This window comes from Halichoerus grypus, chromosome 8 (assembly GCF_964656455.1).
Source record: "Halichoerus grypus chromosome 8, mHalGry1.hap1.1, whole genome shotgun sequence".
Lineage (NCBI taxonomy): Eukaryota > Metazoa > Chordata > Mammalia > Carnivora > Phocidae > Halichoerus > Halichoerus grypus.
The window spans coordinates 150,739,702-150,756,325 of record NC_135719.1 but is presented as its reverse complement, the minus strand read 5'-3'; the positions used below and the strand labels follow the sequence as shown (position 1 = coordinate 150,756,325).

The window sequence follows — 16,624 nt, the reverse complement described above, 5'->3', positions numbered from 1 at the left end:
TCCCCCCAAACCCCGGGGCTGAGGCTGAGGAGGGGCTCCCACCCCACCCTCTCCTGAGTGCCTCGTACCAGCAGCTGCAAGTTCACTCTCCTTGTGTTTCAGGACAAAGATGTGGCTGATGGCTCCACAGAGACCCCCACACAGACCCTGGAAGGGGGCGGAGACCAGGAGAGACTGCTCGCCAAGCCCAGGGAGGGGAGATGCAGGCGGCCCCAAAAAGAGAGGCTGTCCTGGCCCAAATTCCAGTCAATAACGAGCAAGCACATGCCGGGACCGCGGAGGTCACACAGCTCCTCAGGGGCCTACGGGCGGGGAGATGCACCTGACGTGTCCCCCACAAGCACAGACACGGAGGCCCAGCTCCCAGCAGAGGATCAGGAGCAGAAGGCAGGACCAGACGGCCAGCGGAAGAGGAGGTTCCTGAACCTGAGGTTCAGGATGGGCTCAGGGAAGGGTCCGACGCTGGAGGGGCGACCAAGCAGAGGGGTCCAAGGTGGAGCACTCCAGGCCGGGGTTGTAGAGGAGGCCGGATCCTGGGAGGACAGACGAGAGGCCACCGAGGCCACCGTGCAAAGCAGGGGAGAGGACAGGACGGCAGAGGTACCAGCGGGGACACCCATAGAGCCTGGAGCCCCCAGCCAGGGAGCCCTGGGGGAAGGGGCCAGCGTGGCGTCTAGGCGCCGAAAACAAACAAAGGACACGAAGGACGCAGAGGATGCTGTGTCAGAGGGGAAGCCTGGGGTGAGCTCAGCCCCACAAGGTGGGGAGGGCCTCAGAGAGGTGGCTCAGGGCATGGAAACTGGGATTGCCAGATCAGCTCTGCAAGGCAAAGGAGACGCACAGGGCGGCCAACCAGAATTCCAAATCCAAATACCCAGTTTAAAAACACCCATGTTTAAACTTTCCAAAGAAAGAAATCAAGACACAGAAGCAGGTACAGCACCGCTGGCCCAGGGGGACGGGCTGGGAGGGACCACGGCAGAGGAGACCCACCCCGCGGCGGAGGGGGCACCAGGACCTCAGCTGGCAGCACCCAGGAAGCCCAAAGTGCACCTGCCAGAACGGGAAGAAGGAGGAGCAGGGGGACCTGAGGAAGGTCACAGGGAAAGAGAAAAGAAGGATGGGGACAAGGACAAAGGAGGGAGGGAGGAGAGGAGGACAGTGCTCAGGTTCAACATTCCCTCCTTCGGATGGTCACCCAGAAAGGACGTGAGAGCAGCCGGGGAAAAACCCATCCTGGACCTGGACCAAGAAATAGGAAGCACCGTGAAAGTGAAAGTACTACATACGGAAGACAAGGAAATACTAGGAGAAGAGAAAGAAGAAACACGAGACCCAAGAGGGGGACAGCCAACTACAGCAGAGGAACAAAGACTGGAAGGGGACCTGTCCCTGGGAGACAAGGAAGTGGCCGCCAGAGACAGCAAGTTCAAGATGCCCAAGTTCAAGATGCCGTCCTTTGGCGCGTCGGCTCCAAGCAAAGATTTGGGAACATCCGTGGACGTGTCGGTGCCCAAGGTCGGAGCCGAGGCCACACTGCCTTCCCTGGGAGGGGAGGTGCGAGCCCCAGAGGGTGCCGTCCAAGTGCCCACTGCTGATATCGACCTCCCTGGGGGAGAGCTGGAGGTGTCCCTCCCCGAGGGAGAGGTGGCTGTGTCCGGGCTGAAGGGCAAAGCAGAAGGGGTCAAGATCAAGGGTCAGCTGCCCAAAGTACAGATGCCCAGTCTCAAGATGCCCACGGTGGACATCAAGGCCCCCCAAGTGGACATCAAGGGGCCCAAACTGGACCTAAAGGGCACCAAAGGGGAGGTGAGCGCCCCCGACATGGAGGTGTCCCTTCCCAGCATGGAGGTGGACGCCCAGGTTCCCGATGCCAAGGTGGAGGCTGACCTGTCCCTGGGACACAAGGAGGTGGCCGCCAGGGACAGCAAGTTCAAGATGCCCAAGTTCAAGATGCCGTCCTTCGGCACGTCGGCACCAAGCAAGTCCTTGGAAGCCTCTGTGGACGCGTCCCTGCCCGAAGTACAGGCTGAGGTTTCCATGCCCTCTATCCAGGCCGACGTCAAGACCAGTGACATGACCATTGAGCTTCCATCTGCCGACCTAGACGTCAAGACTGCCTCAGTGAGCCTGAAGCTCCCTGAGGGGCAAGTGCCCGAGGGGGAGCTCCAGGAACCCTCGGCCACATGCGGACTCAAAGGGCACCTGCCCAAGGTGCAGATGCCCAGCATCAAAATGCCCAAAGTGGACTTGAAGGCCCCCCAGGTGGACATCAAGGGGCCCAATGTGGACCTGAAGGGTGCCAAAGGGGAGGTGAGCGCCCCCGACGTGGAGGTGTCCCTGCCCAGCGTGGAGGTGGATGCCCAGGTGCCCGGCGCAAAGGTGGAGGCTGACCTGTCCCTGGGAGACAAGGAGGTGGCCTCCAGAGACAGCAAGTTCAAGATGCCCAAGTTCAAGATGCCGTCCTTCGGCGTATCGGCACCAAGCAAGGATTTGGGAACATCCGTGGACGTGTTGGTGCCCAAGGTCGGAGCCGAGGCCACACTGCCCTCCCTGGGAGGGGAGGTGCGAGCCCCAGAGGGTGCCGTCCAAGTGCCCACTGCTGATATCGACCTCCCTGGGGGAGAGCTGGAGGTGTCCCTCCCCGAGGGAGTGGTGGCTGTGTCCGGGCTGAAGGGCAAAGCAGAAGGGGTCAAGATCAAAGGCCAGCTGCCCAAAGTGCAGATGCCGAGCCTCAAGATGCCCAAGGTGGACATCAAGGCCCCCCAGGTGGACTTTAAGGCCGCCCAGGTGGACATCAAGGGGCTGAAACTGGACCTGAAAGGTGCCAAAGGGGAGGTGAGCACCCCCGACATGGTGGTGTCCCTGCCCAGCGTGGAGATGGATGCCCAGGTTCCCGACGCCAAGGTGGAGGTTGAACTGTCCCTGGGAGACAAGGAGGTGGCCTCCAGAGACAGCAAGTTCAAGATGCCCAAGTTCAAGATGCCGTCCTTCGGTGCGTCGGCTCCAAGCAAGGATTTGGGAACATCCGTGGACGTGTTGGTGCCCAAGGTCGGAGCCGAGGCCACACTGCCCTCCGTGGGTGGGGAGGTGCGAGCCCCAGAGGGTGCCGTCCAAGTGCCCACTGCTGATATCGACCTCCCTGGGGGAGAGCTGCAGGTGTCCCTCCCCGAGGGAGAGGTGGCTGTGTCCGGGCTGAAGGGCAAAGCAGAAGGGGTCAAGATCAAGGGTCAGATGCCCAAAGTGCAGATGCCCGGTCTCAAGATGCCCACGGTGGACATCAAGGCCCCCCAAGTGGACATCAAGGTCCCCCAGGTGGACATCAAGGGGCCCAAACTAGACCTGAAAGGCGCCAAAGGGGAGGCAAGCGCCCCCGACGTGGAGGTGTCCCTGTCCAGCGTGGAGGTGGACGCCCAGGTTCCCGATGCCAAGGTGGAGGCTGACCTGTCCCTGGGAGAGAAGGAGGTGGTCACCAGAGACAGCAAGTTCAAGATGCCCAAGTTCAAGATGCCGTCCTTCAGCGCGTCCGTGCCAAGCAAGTCCTTGGAAGCCTCTGTGGACGCGTCCCTGCCCGAAGTACAGGCTGAGATTTCCATGCCCTCTATCCAGGCCGACGTCAAGACCAGTGATGTGACCATTGAGCTGCCATCTGCCGACCTAGACGTCAAGACTGCCTCGGTGGGCCTGAAGCTCCCTGAGGGGCAAGTGCCCGAGGGGGAACTCCAGGAACCCTCAGACAGAGGCAGACTCAAAGGGCACCTGCCCAAGTTGCTGATGCCCAGCATCAAAATGCCCAAAGTGGACTTGAAGGCCCCCCAGGTGGACATCAAGGGGCCAAAACTGGACCTGAAGGGTGCCAAAGGGGAAGTGAGCGCCCCCGACGTAGAGGTGTCCCTACCTGCCATGGAGGTGGATGCCCAGGTGCCCAGCGCCAAGGTGGAGGCTGACCTGTCCCTAGGAGACAAGGAGGTGGTTGCCAGAGACAGCAAGTTCAAGATGCCCAAGTTCAAGATGCCGTCCTTCGGCACGTCAGTGCCAAGCAAAGATTTGGGAACATCCGTGGACGTGTCGGTGCCCAAGGTCGGAGCCGAGGCCACACTGCCCTCCGTGGGTGGGGAGGTGCGAGCCCCAGAGGGTGCCGTCCAAGTGCCCACTGCTGATATCGACCTCCCTGGGGGAGAGCTGGAGGTGTCCCTCCCTGAGGGAGAGGTGGCTGTGTCCGGGCTGAAGGGCAAAGCAGAAGGGTTCAAGATCAAGGGTCAGCTGCCCAAAGTGCCAATGCCCAGCCTCAAGATGCCCACGGTGGACATCAAGGCCCCCCAAGTGGACATCAAGGTCCCCCAGGTGGACATCAAGGGGCCCAAACTAGACCTGAAAGGCGCCAAAGGGGAGGTGAGCGCCCCCGACGTGGAGGTGTCCCTGCCCAACGTGGAGGTGGACGCCCAGGTGCCCGGGGCAAAGGTGGAGGCTGACCTGTCCCTGGGAGACAAGGAGGTGGCTACCAGAGACAGCAAGTTTAAGATGCCCAAGTTCAAGATGCCGTCCTTCGGCACGTCAGTGCCAAGCAAAGATTTGGGAACATCCGTGGACGTGTCGGTGCCCAAGGTCGGAGCCGAGGCCACACTGCCCTCCCTGGGAGGGGAGGTGCGAGCCCCAGAGGGTGCCGTCCAAGTGCCCACTGCTGATATCGACCACCTTGGGGGAGAGCTGGAGGTGTCCCTCCCCGAGGGAGAGGTGGCTGTGTCCGGGCTGAAGGGCAAAGCAGAAGGGGTCAAGATCAAGGGTCAGCTGCCCAAAGTGCAGATGCCGAGCCTGAAGATGCCCACAGTGGACATCAAGGCCCCCCAAGTGGATATCAAGGCCCCCCAGGTGGACATCAAGGCCCCCCAGGTGGACATCAAGGGGCCCAAACAGGACCTGAAAGCCACCAAAAGGGAGGTGAGCACCCCTGACGTGGAGGTGTCTCTTCCCAAGGTGGAGGTGGACGCCCAGGTTCTCGGCGCCAAGGTGGAGGCTGACCTGTCCCTGGGACACAAGGAGGTGGCTGCCAGAGACAGCAAGTTCAAGATGCCCAAGTTCAAGATGCCGTCCTTCGGCACGTCGGCACCAAGCAAGTCCTTGGAAGCCTCTGTGGACGCGTCCCTGCCCGAAGTACAGGCTGAGGTTTCCATGCCCTCTATCCAGGTCGACGTCAAGACCAGTGATGTGACCATTGAGCTGCCATCTGCCGACCTAGACGTCAAGACAGCCTCGGTGAGCCTGAAGCTCCCTGAGGGGCAAGTGCCCGAGGGGGAGCTCCAGGAACCCTCGGCCACAGGCGGACTCAAAGGGCACCTGCCCAAGGTGCAGATGCCCAGCATCAAAATGCCCAAAGTGGACTTGAAGGCCCCCCAGGTGGACATCAAGGGGCCCAATGTGGACCTGAAGGGCGCCAAAGGGGAGGTGAGCGCCCCCGACATGGTGGTGTCCCTGCCCAGCGTGGAGGTGGACGCCCAGGTGCCCGGCGCAAATGTGGAGGCTGACCTGTCCCTGGGAGACAAGGAGGTGGCCTCCAGAGACAGCAAGTTCAAGATGCCCAAGTTCAAGATGCCGTCCTTCAGCACATCGGTGCCAAGCAAAGATTTGGGAACATCTGTGGACGTGTTCGTGGTCAAGGTCGGAGCCGAGGCCACACTGCCCTCCCTGGGAGGGGAGGTGCGAGCCCCAGAGGGTGCCGTCCAAGTGCCCACTGCTGATATCGACCTCCCTGGGGGAGAGCTGGAGGTGTCCCTCCCCGAGGGAGAGGTGGCTGTGTCCGGGCTGAAGGGCAAAGCAGAAGGGGTCAAGATCAAGGGTCAGATGCCCAAAGTGCAGATGCCCGGTCTCAAGATGCCCACGGTGGACATCAAGGCCCCCCAAGTGGACATCAAGGTCCCCCAGGTGGACATCAAGGGGCCAAAACTAGACCTGAAAGGCGCCAAAGGGGAGGCAAGCGCCCCCGACGTGGAGGTGTCCCTGCCCAGCGTGGAGGTGGACGCCCAGGTTCCTGATGCCAAGGTGGAGGCTGACCTGTCCCTGGGAGACAAGGAGGTGGCCACCAGAGACAGCAAGTTCAAGATGCCCAAGTTCAAGATGCCGTCCTTCAGCGCGTCCGTGCCAAGCAAGTCCTTGGAAGCCTCTGTGGACGCGTCCCTGCCCGAAGTACAGGCTGAGGTTTCCATGCCCTCTATCCAGGTCGACGTCAAGACCAGTGACATGACCATTGAGCTGCCATCTGCCGACCTAGACGTCAAGACAGCCTCGGTGGGCCTGAAGCTCCCTGAGGGGCAAGTGCCCGAGGGGGAACTCCAGGAACCCTCAGACAGAGGCAGACTCAAAGGGCACCTGCCCAAGTTGCTGATGCCCAGCATCAAAATGCCCAAAGTGGACTTGAAGGCCCCCCAGGTGGACATCAAGGGGCCCAAACTGGACCTGAAGGGTGCCAAAGGGGAGGTGAGCGCCCCCGACGTAGAGGTGTCCCTGCCCAGCGTGGAGGTGGACGCCCAGGTGCCCGGGGCAAAGGTGGAGGCTGACCTGTCCCTGGGAGACAAGGAGGTGGCTACCAGAGACAGCAAGTTTAAGATGCCCAAGTTCAAGATGCCGTCCTTCGGCACGTCAGTGCCAAGCAAAGATTTGGGAACATCCGTGGACGTGTCGGTGCCCAAGGTCGGAGCCGAGGCCACACTGCCCTCCCTGGGAGGGGAGGTGCGAGCCCCAGAGGGTGCCGTCCAAGTGCCCACTGCTGATATCGACCTCCCTGGGGGAGAGCTGGAGGTGTCCCTCCCTGAGGGAGAGGTGGCTGTGTCCGGGCTGAAGGGCAAAGCAGAAGGGTTCAAGATCAAGGGTCAGCTGCCCAAAGTGCCAATGCCCAGCCTCAAGATGCCCACGGTGGACATCAAGGCCCCCCAAGTGGACATCAAGGTCCCCCAGGTGGACATCAAGGCCCCCCAAGTGGACATCAAGGTCCCCCAGGTGGACATCAAGGGGCCCAAACAGGACCTGAAAGGCACCAAAAGGGAGGTGAGCACCCCTGACGTGGAGGTGTCTCTTCCCAAGGTGGAGGTGGACGCCCAGGTTCTCGGCGCCAAGGTGGAGGCTGACCTGTCCCTGGGACACAAGGAGGTGGCTGCCAGAGACAGCAAGTTCAAGATGCCCAAGTTCAAGATGCCGTCCTTCGGCACGTCGGCACCAAGCAAGTCCTTGGAAGCCTCTGTGGACGCGTCCCTGCCCGAAGTACAGGCTGAGGTTTCCATGCCCTCTATCCAGGTCGACGTCAAGACCAGTGATGTGACCATTGAACTGCCATCTGCCGACCTAGATGTCAAGACTGCCTCGGTGGGCCTGAAGCTCCCTGAGGGGCAAGTGCCCGAGGGGGAGCTCCAGGAACCCTCGGCCACAGGCGGACTCAAAGGGCACCTGCCCAAGGTGCAGATGCCCAGCATCAAAATGCCCAAAGTGGACTTGAAGGCCCCCCAGGTGGACATCAAGGGGCCCAATGTGGACCTGAAGGGTGCCAAAGGGGAGGTGAGCGCCCCCGACATGGTGGTGTCCCTGCCCAGCGTGGAGGTGGACGCCCAGGTGCCCAGGGCAAATGTGGAGGCTGACCTGTCCCTGGGAGACAAGGAGGTGGCCTCCAGAGACAGCAAGTTCAAGATGCCCAAGTTCAAGATGCCGTCCTTCGGTGCGTCGGCTCCAAGCAAAGATTTGGGAACATCCGTGGACGTGTTGGTGCCCAAGGTCGGAGCCGAGGCCACACTGCCCTCCCTGGGAGGGGAAGTGCGAGCCCCAGAGGGTGCCGTCCAAGTGCCCACTGCTGATATCGACCTCCCTGGGGGAGAGCTGCAGGTGTCCCTCCCCGAGGGAGAGGTGGCTGTGTCCGGGCTGAAGGGCAAAGCAGAAGGGGTCAAGATCAAGGGTCAGCTGCCCAAAGTGCAGATTCCCAGCCTGAAGATGCCCACGGTGGACATCAAGGCCCCCCAGGTGGACATCAAGGGGCCCAAACTAGACCTGAAAGGCGCCAAAGGGGAGGCAAGCGCCCCCGACGTGGAGGTGTCCCTGTCCAGCGTGGAGGTGGACGCCCAGGTTCCTGATGCCAAGGTGGAGGCTGACCTGTCCCTGGGACACAAGGAGGTGGCCGCCAGGGACAGCAAGTTCAAGATGCCCAAGTTCAAGATGCCGTCCTTCGGCACGTCGGCACCAAGCAAGTCCTTGGAAGCCTCTGTGGACGCGTCCCTGCCCGAAGTACAGGCTGAGATTTCCATGCCCTCTATCCAGGTCGACGTCAAGACCAGTGACATGACCATTGAGCTTCCATCTGCCGACCTAGATGTCAAGACTGCCTCGGTGGGCCTGAAGCTCCCTGAGGGGCAAGTGCCCGAGGGGGAGCTCCAGGAACCCTCGGCCACAGGCGGACTCAAAGGGCACCTGCCCAAGGTGCAGATGCCCAGCATCAAAATGCCCAAAGTGGACTTGAAGGCCCCCCAGGTGGACATCAAGGGGCCCAATGTGGACCTGAAGAGTGCCAAAGGGGAGGTGAGCGCCCCCGACGTGGAGGTGTCCCTGCCCAGCGTGGAGGTGGATGCCCAGGTGCCCGGCGCAAAGGTGGAGGCTGACCTGTCCCTGGGAGACAAGGAGGTGGCCGCCAGAGACAGCAAGTTCAAGATGCCCAAGTTCAAGATGCCGTCCTTCGGTGTATCGGCTCCAAGCAAGGATTTGGGAACATCCGTGGACGTGTTGGTGCCCAAGGTCGGAGCCGAGGCCACACTGCCCTCCCTGGGAGGGGAGGTGCGAGCCCCAGAGGGTGCCGTCCAAGTGCCCACTGCTGATATCGACCTCCCTGGGGGAGAGCTGGAGGTGTCCCTCCCCGAGGGAGAGGTGGCTGTGTCCGGGCTGAAGGGCAAAGCAGAAGGGGTCAAGATCAAAGGCCAGCTGCCCAAAGTGCAGATGCCGAGCCTCAAGATGCCCAAGGTGGACATCAAGGCCCCGCAGGTGGACATCAAGGCCCCCCAGGTGGACATCAAGGGGCCGAAACTGGACCTGAAGGGCACCAAAGGGGAGGTGAGCACCCCCGACATGGTGGTGTCCCTGCCCAGCGTGGAGATGGATGCCCAGGTTCCCGACGCCAAGGTGGAGGCTGAACTGTCCCTGGGAGAGAAGGAGGTGGCCTCCAGAGACAGCAAGTTCAAGATGCCCAAGTTCAAGATGCCGTCCTTCGGTGTGTCGGCTCCAAGTAAGGATTTGGGAACAGCCGTGGACGTGTTGGTGCCCAAGGTCGGAGCCGAGGCCACACTGCCCTCCCTGGGAGGGGAAGTGCGAGCCCCAGAGGGTGCCGTCCAAGTGCCCACTGCTGATATCGACCTCCCTGGGGGAGAGCTGGAGGTGTCCCTCCCCGAGGGAGAGGTGGCTGTGTCCGGGCTGAAGGGCAAAGCAGAAGGGGTCAAGATCAAGGGTCAGCTGCCCAAAGTGCAGATTCCCAGCCTGAAGATGCCCACGGTGGACATCAAGGCCCCCCAGGTGGACATCAAGGGGCCAAAACTGGACCTGAAAGGTGCCAAAGGGGAGGTGAGCGCCCCCGACGTGGAGGTGTCCCTGCCCAGCGTGGAGGTGGAAACACAGGTGCCCAAAGCCAAGGTGGAGGCTGACCTGACCCTGGGAGACAAGGAGGTGGCCGCCAGAGACAGCAAGTTCAAGATGCCCAAGTTCAAGATTCCGTCCTTCAGCGCATCGGCGCCAAGCAAAGATTTGGGAACATCCGTGGACGTGTTGGTGCCCAAGGTCGGAGCCGAGGCCACACTGCCCTCCTTGGGTGGGGAGGTGCAAGCCCCAGAGGGTGCCGTCCAAGTGCCCACTGCTGATATCGACCTCCCTGGGGGAGAGCTGCAGGTGTCCCTCCCCGAGGGAGAGGTGGCTGTGTCCGGGCTGAAGGGCAAAGCAGAAGGGGTCAAGATCAAGGGCCAGCTGCCCGAAGTGCAGATGCCAAGCCTGAAGATGCCCAAGGTGGACATCAAGGCCCCCCAGGTGGACATCAAGGCCTCCCAAGTGGACATCAAGGGGCCAAAACTAGACCTGAAAGGCGCCAAAGGGGAGGTGAGCGCCCCCGACGTGGAGGTGTCCCTGCCCAGCGTGGAGGTGGACGCACAGGTGCCCAAAGCCAAGGTGGAGGCTGACCTGTCCCTGGGAGACAAGGAGGTGGCTACCAGAGACAGCAAGTTCAAGATGCCCAAGTTCAAGATGCCGTCCTTCGGCACGTCAGTGCCAAGCAAAGATTTGGGAACATCCGTGGACGTGTCGGTGCCCAAGGTCGGAGCCGAGGCCACACTGCCCTCCCTGGGAGGGGAGGTGCGAGCTCCAGAGGGTGCCGTCCAAGTGCCCACTGCTGATATCGACCACCGTGAGGGAGAGCTGGAGGTGTCCCTCCCCGAGGGAGAGGTGGCTGTGTCCGGGCTGAAGGGCAAAGCAGAAGGGGTCAAGATCAAGGGCCAGGTGCCCAAAGTGCAGATGCCGAGCCTCAAGATGCCCAAGGTGGACATCAAGGCCCCGCAGATGGACATCAGGGCCCCCCAGGTGGACATCAAGGGGCCCAAACTGGACCTGAAAGGTGCCAAAGGGGAGGTGAGCGCCCCCGATGTGGAGGTGTCCCTGCCCAGCGTGGAGGTGGACGCCCAGGTGCCCGGTGCCAAATTGGAGGCTGACCTGTCCCTGGGAGACAAGGAGGTGGCCTCCAGAGACACCAAGTTCAAGATGCCGTCCTTTGGTGCGTCGGCGCCGAGCAAGGATTTGGGAACATCCGTGGACGTGTCCCTGCCCAAGGTCGGAGCCGAGGCCACACTGCCCTCCCTGGGAGGTGATATGCAAGCCCCAGAGGGTGCCGTCCAATTGCCCACTGCTGATATTGACGTCCCGGGAGACAAGGAGGTGGCCTCCAGAGACAGCAAGTTCAAGATGCCGATGTTCAAGATGCCGTCCTTCGGCACATTGGGGTCAAGCAAGTCCTTGGAAGCCTCTGTGGACGCGTCCCTGCCCAAGGTACAGGCTGAGATTTCCATGCCCTCTATCCAGACCGACGTCAAGACAGGTGACATGGCCATTGAGCTGCCATCTGCCGACCTAGAGGTTAAGACTGCCTCAGTGGGCCAGAAGCTGCCTGAGGGTCAAGTGCCCGAGGGGGAGCTCCAGGAACCGTCAGCTGCAGGCAGACTCAAAGGGCACCTGCCCAAGGTGCAGATGCCCAGCATCAAAATGCCCAAAGTGGACTTGAAGGCCCCCCAGGTGGACATCAAGGGGCCCAAGCTGGACCTGAAGGGCGCCAAAGGGGAGGTGAGCACCCCCGACGTGGAGGTGTCCCTACCCGCTTTGGAGGTGGACAACCAGGTGCCCGGCGCAAAGGTGGAGGCTGACCTGTCCCTGGGAGACAAGGAGGTGGCCTCCAGAGACAGCAAGTTCAAGATGCCCAAGTTCAAGATGCCGTCCTTCGGTGCGTCGGCTCCAAGCAAGGATTTGGGAACATCCGTGGACGTGTTGGTGCCCAAGGTCGGAGCCGAGGCCACACTGCCCTCCCTGGGAGGGGAGGTGCGAGCCCCAGAGGGTGCCGTCCAAGTGCCCACTGCTGATATCGACCTCCCTGGGGGAGAGCTGGAGGTGTCCCTCCCCGAGGGAGAGGTGGCTGTGTCCGGGCTGAAGGGCAAAGCAGAAGGGGTCAAGATCAAAGGCCAGCTGCCCAAAGTGCAGATGCCGAGCCTCAAGATGCCCAAGGTGGACATCAAGGCCCCGCAGGTGGACATCAAGGTCCCCCAGGTGGACATCAAGGGGCCAAAAGTGGACCTGAAGGGCACCAAAGGGGAGGTGAGCGCCCCCGACGTGGAGGTGTCCCTGCCCAGCGTGGAGGTGGACGCACAGGTGCCCAAAGCCAAGGTGGAGGCTGACCTGTCCCTGGGAGACAAGGAGGTGGCCGCCAGAGACAGCAAGTTCAAGATGCCCAAGTTCAAGATGCCGTCCTTCGGCACATTGGGGTCAAGCAAGTCCTTGGAAGCCTCTGTGGACGCGTCCCTGCCCAAAGTACAGGCTGAGGTTTCCATGCCCTCTATCCAGGCCGACGTCAAGACCAGTGATGTGACCATTGAGCTGCCATCTGCCGACCTAGACGTCAAGACAGCCTCGGTGAGCCTGAAGCTCCCTGAGGGGCAAGTGCCCGAGGGGGAGCTCCAGGAACCCTCGGCCACAGGCGGACTCAAAGGGCACCTGCCCAAGGTGCAGATGCCCAGCATCGAAATGCCCAAAGTGGACTTGAAGGCCCCCCAGGTGGACATCAAGGGGCCCAATGTGGACCTGAAGGGTGCCAAAGGGGAGGTGAGCGCCCCCGACGTGGAGGTGTCCCTGCCCAGTGTGGAGGTGGACGCCCAGGTGCCCGGGGCCAAGCTGGATTCATCCTCTGGGGAGGTTGAAGTGTTTTCCAAAGCGACCAAGTTTAAATTTCCTAAAATCAGCATTTCCTCCTCTCGAACCTCCCCCAGTAAGACTTCCCTGATCTCTCCAGAGCTTGACACACATGATAAAGATACCCATATTTCGCTCTCCTCAGGCCTCAGAGATCCAATTGTCTCTGGTGGTGATCAGCATGCTCTCCATTTGGAAGGTGATGTCGCCTTGTCAGTTGGAAAAGATGGAGAAAAAAGCAAAAGCAAAAAATCCCATTTTAAATTGCCCAAAGTCTTCTCTCCACCAGGGAAAGCAGCTAAAGGCTTTGTAGCTTCTGCAGAGGAAACTGAGGTCCCTTTGCCTGTGAGGGCCTCAGCGTCCCCCTTAGAGTCAGGACATGGGGGGCCCCAGGGGACGCCTGCGGCTTCCGTGGAGACTTCCCTGCAGGTGTCCAGGCTGGGCTGGCTCAGTGGTCCCCATGGGGAATCGTCCTGCCTCAGTACCAGTGAGGGTGTCACACTTACAAAATACCAGGTGACTGTCCCCAGAGGCCCCGTCCCCTCCGAGCTGCCTTGTGAAACCCCGTCTGGGTCCCAGGCGCACTCTCAGCTTCCCAGCACGGCAGGTGCAGGCGACCTCCTCTCCAGTGAGAGCATTCTACTGTCCCAGCCTGACGGTCACATGGGCCCCGCGGACACTGTATTTCCCGAATCTTATGGCCGGGTGACTTTTCCTAAATTTCATCGACCAAAGTTCCGGCTGTCACTGCCAACATCAGCCGCTGGAGTGGTGGAGCCTGGAGCTGCCGAGCGTGCGCCCCCCACGTCCCCCCCGCTCGCTGCACAGGGACTGGCCTCCTCCGCGGAGGAAGCCACGGCATTCCCAGTGCCAGACGGTCATCTGCCCCCTGCAGGTGTCCCTGCGTCCATGGTGGCGGAGGGACAGGCAGGCACTGCGGGGACATCGGCAGCGGCCCCAGAGGGGGCCCCAGCTGAAGGTGCGGGGCGCAAGGGCCAAGGCAGGCCCATGACAGCACCGAGGCTCAAGCTCCCCTCCTTCAGCTGGTCCCCGAAGAAGGGGGTGGAGTCCAAAGCAGACCCTGGACACAGCCCGGCTGTCGCTGCAGATGCTCTGGGCGGCCCGCCCGGCGGTCCCGTTACCCCCGCAGAAGCTGGTGCGGACGCGTCTCTCGGGAAGGACGGGGAGGTGGGAGCGGTCAGGACACCAGCCCTTGCCCGGCTGAAGGTCGCACCTCCCGGAATGGAGGCTTCCACATGGGGGGCCGGCCTGCCCCAGGGAGACCCAGGCCTGGCCCTTGCCGGCCCCACAGACACGGCCGGCGGTGAGGGAGGTATTGGGGGCGCTGGCGCAGCCGCAGGTCCCCCAGAAGGGGCGGATGTGAGCCTCCACCTCCCAGAGGCCCCCGTTCCTAGCTTGGGCTTTGTCAAACCTGACCTCAGCCCTGGGGGTGCCACGATGGAGGGGAGCCTGTCTACAGGCCGCCTTCCTCTTCCCAAACACGGCCTGTCCCTCAGGGACAGCACCCAAGAGCACGGGCCTGGGGACAGCTCAGCAAGCCAGCTCTGTGGGGACGTGACGGCCTCCTCGGCGGAAGACCCCCTTCAGCCATCCCCGGCGGTGGGGAGCCCAGGGCGGGATGCAGCCGTGGCAGAAGCGCCGGCGGGCTCCAGGGAGAGCTGGTTTAGGATGCCCTCGCTCCGCCTGCCCGGCTTCGGACGCGCCCCCAAGGAGCGGGCGGGCTCTGCAGGGCTGGGGGCTCAGAGGCCCGCGCCCGTGGCGGCCGGTGTGCCAGGGGAAGGAGAGGCCGCGGCTGAGGTGCGGAGTGCGGATGCCCGTGCGCCTACGTCAGAGGGGGACGTTGCTAAGTCCCTGCAGCCCCCCGAGGCTGGTGCAGATGGAGCAGCTGCAGGCAGCCCAGCTTCCTCCTACGCAGACGTTCTTCGGAGGAATCTTGACCTTCACGCCCCTGCTGAGGGGCTGTCAGCTTCCGAGGTCAGGGTCCGGCCAGGCGCAGGCTCCCTGCCCCTCCAGCTGCATGCGGCGCTTGCAGAGCCCTGTGTCCCTCCAGGAGAAGCAGGTGAGCCCCCTCTTCCTGGAGCAGCAGCCCAGGGCCTGGGCAGAGGGGCCCAGGGGGCAGAGGGGCCGCCTTCCCAGCCTGAGGGCCCTCTCAGACTGAGGGCTTCCAGCACGGAAGTGCCGTCCCAGGTTTCCGTGGTCAACGTGGGTCAAGTCTGGGAAGACTCTGTGCTACGTGTCCAGTTCCCCAAGTTAAAGGTACCCAGGTTCAGCTTCCTGGCCCCCGGCTCGGAGGCTGACGTTTTCGTGCCCAGCGTGACAGAGTTGTCGTCCTGCCCGCAGAGCGGTCCTGACACGGCCCTGCTGGAACAAAGCCCTGGCGGGCGGGGCAGCAGCTTCCCGAAGGCCCCCGTGGCCCTCGGCCTCTCCTCGGAAGCTGCCCCCGTTTGTAAGGTCAGGGTGCACATTCAGGGCACGGAGGCTGCCAGCCGCCAGGTGGCCGTGCACAGCATGGTGACAGCCGGGTACGCCGAGCTCTCGGGGCCCGGGGCCTTTCCCACCCAGATGGTGCAGGAGTCAGAGGTCCCCGCGTCGGAGACCCAAACACCTTCCTACGGGGTTTCCTTGCTAAAGGGGAGGGTCCCAGAACCCCCCACGTGGGCTCAGGTGCACCTGGTGACCGCAGAGTGCGGGCTGGGGGGGCGCCTTCGGGAGGCTCGGGAACCCGTCCCAGGAGCAGACCCCGTTTCTGGAGACCTCCAGCCTGACACCGGAGAGCCTTTTGAAATGATCTGTCCCAGTGTAGACGTGCCGGGACCGCCAGTGTGTTCATCTGACCTTCACTCGGGCCACGGGCATGCAGACAGCTGTTCCGACGAGGAGCCCGCGGAAATCCTCGAATTCCCGCCGGAGGAGGGCCAGGAGGCAGAGGCGGCCCAGGCTCCCAAAGGAAAACCTGAAGGGATAAGCTCCTCTGGTCTGTTCCGGTTTTGGCTCCCGAGCATCGGGTTTTCTTCCTCGGCCTCCGAGACCAGCGCCGATGCCCAGGCCGATGCCCAGAGACCGGCTCCTGTGCAGACCCAGCCCGAGGCGCGGACCCCTCCCTCACAGGAGAAGGGGGGCTGGTTCCGATTTCCCAAGTTGGGGTTCTCCTCCTCCCCTACCAAGAAAAGCGAAAGTGAGGAAGAGGAGGTGAGTCTGGCCGAGCAGAGTCTCCAAGAGGAGGCAGGTACCTTCTACGACGCGCGAGAAAGCTTCTCCCCGGAAGAGACAGGAGCAGGGGAGCTGGCAGAGGCCGCGGGCGCCAGGCAGGGCTCCGGGACCATGGTGACCTCCACGGCAAGAACCGAGCTGATCCTGCTGGAGCGGGACGGAGCCGCCAGCCAGCAGTCTGCGCCCAGGCCCGCCACCAAATGAGGGCCGGGAAGGGGTGACTGTTCCGCGGAGGACAGACGCCCGCACCAAGTCCCGAGGCAGAACCCCGGCCGCACCGAGCTCCCATCCCGACCACGCTGGCGTCCACGGCGTCCACCGCACTCCCGGCACTGAGACGCAGGACACCAGCCGGGCCACCGCCACGCGGCCCTCCGCCGGGGGTGGGGGCCCGAGCTGCGGAAGCAGGGAGGCAGCCCGACAGCCGAGGCGCCAGGGGCCGCCCAGGGTAGGGGTGCTCTGCAGGCTGCTGGGGTGAGGTCTCCAGGAACCACGCCTCCAGAGACCCACCGCAGTGCCCAGCGCAGCCGGGCCGTGCCCTCGGGGACAGGGTGTTAATGGCCGTGGGTGTAGACGCAGTGTGTGCCGTGGCCCCATGCTGTCCTGCTGCTTTGGGCCTCATCGTTTCCCTCGATGCCAGGCAGAGTCTGGTGCCTTCCAGGAAACCCCACTGCCCGCTCACTTGTAAGGAGCGCGCTCCCGTGCCGAACGCCCCACGAGGCGAGCCTCGGGATCCCCGTGCAGACAGAGCCCACGCCGCGGAGCGTGGCGGCTGAGCCGGCTTGCTCCGTGGCCACGTGGGCCAGGTGAGCCGGAGGAGGTCTGCACCGTCCCGTGCTCGCACAGCCCCCCACGTGCCCCGTGCCCCCCACTGCACACGCTGCAGCCAGGCTGCCGGTGGAACCCCCCTCCATGGACAATAAAGGACAAGACGCATCCCACG

The 16,624-nt window shown here is 62.9% G+C and overlaps 1 protein-coding gene across 4 annotated transcripts in view; it reads left to right on the top strand.

The window, feature by feature from the left end:
* AHNAK2 (AHNAK nucleoprotein 2) overlaps positions 1-16,622 on the top strand; it is a 35,557-nt gene extending 18,935 nt beyond the window's left edge. For all 4 annotated transcript variants that reach the window (XM_078054298.1, XM_078054301.1, XM_078054300.1 and 1 more), the window contains exon 7: positions 103-16,622. In XM_078054298.1, the coding sequence (XP_077910424.1) occupies positions 103-15,885 (15,783 nt within the window). In that variant the 3' untranslated portion in view covers positions 15,886-16,622. The remainder of the gene's footprint in view (positions 1-102) is intronic.
* Positions 16,623-16,624: the final 2 nt, after the last annotated feature.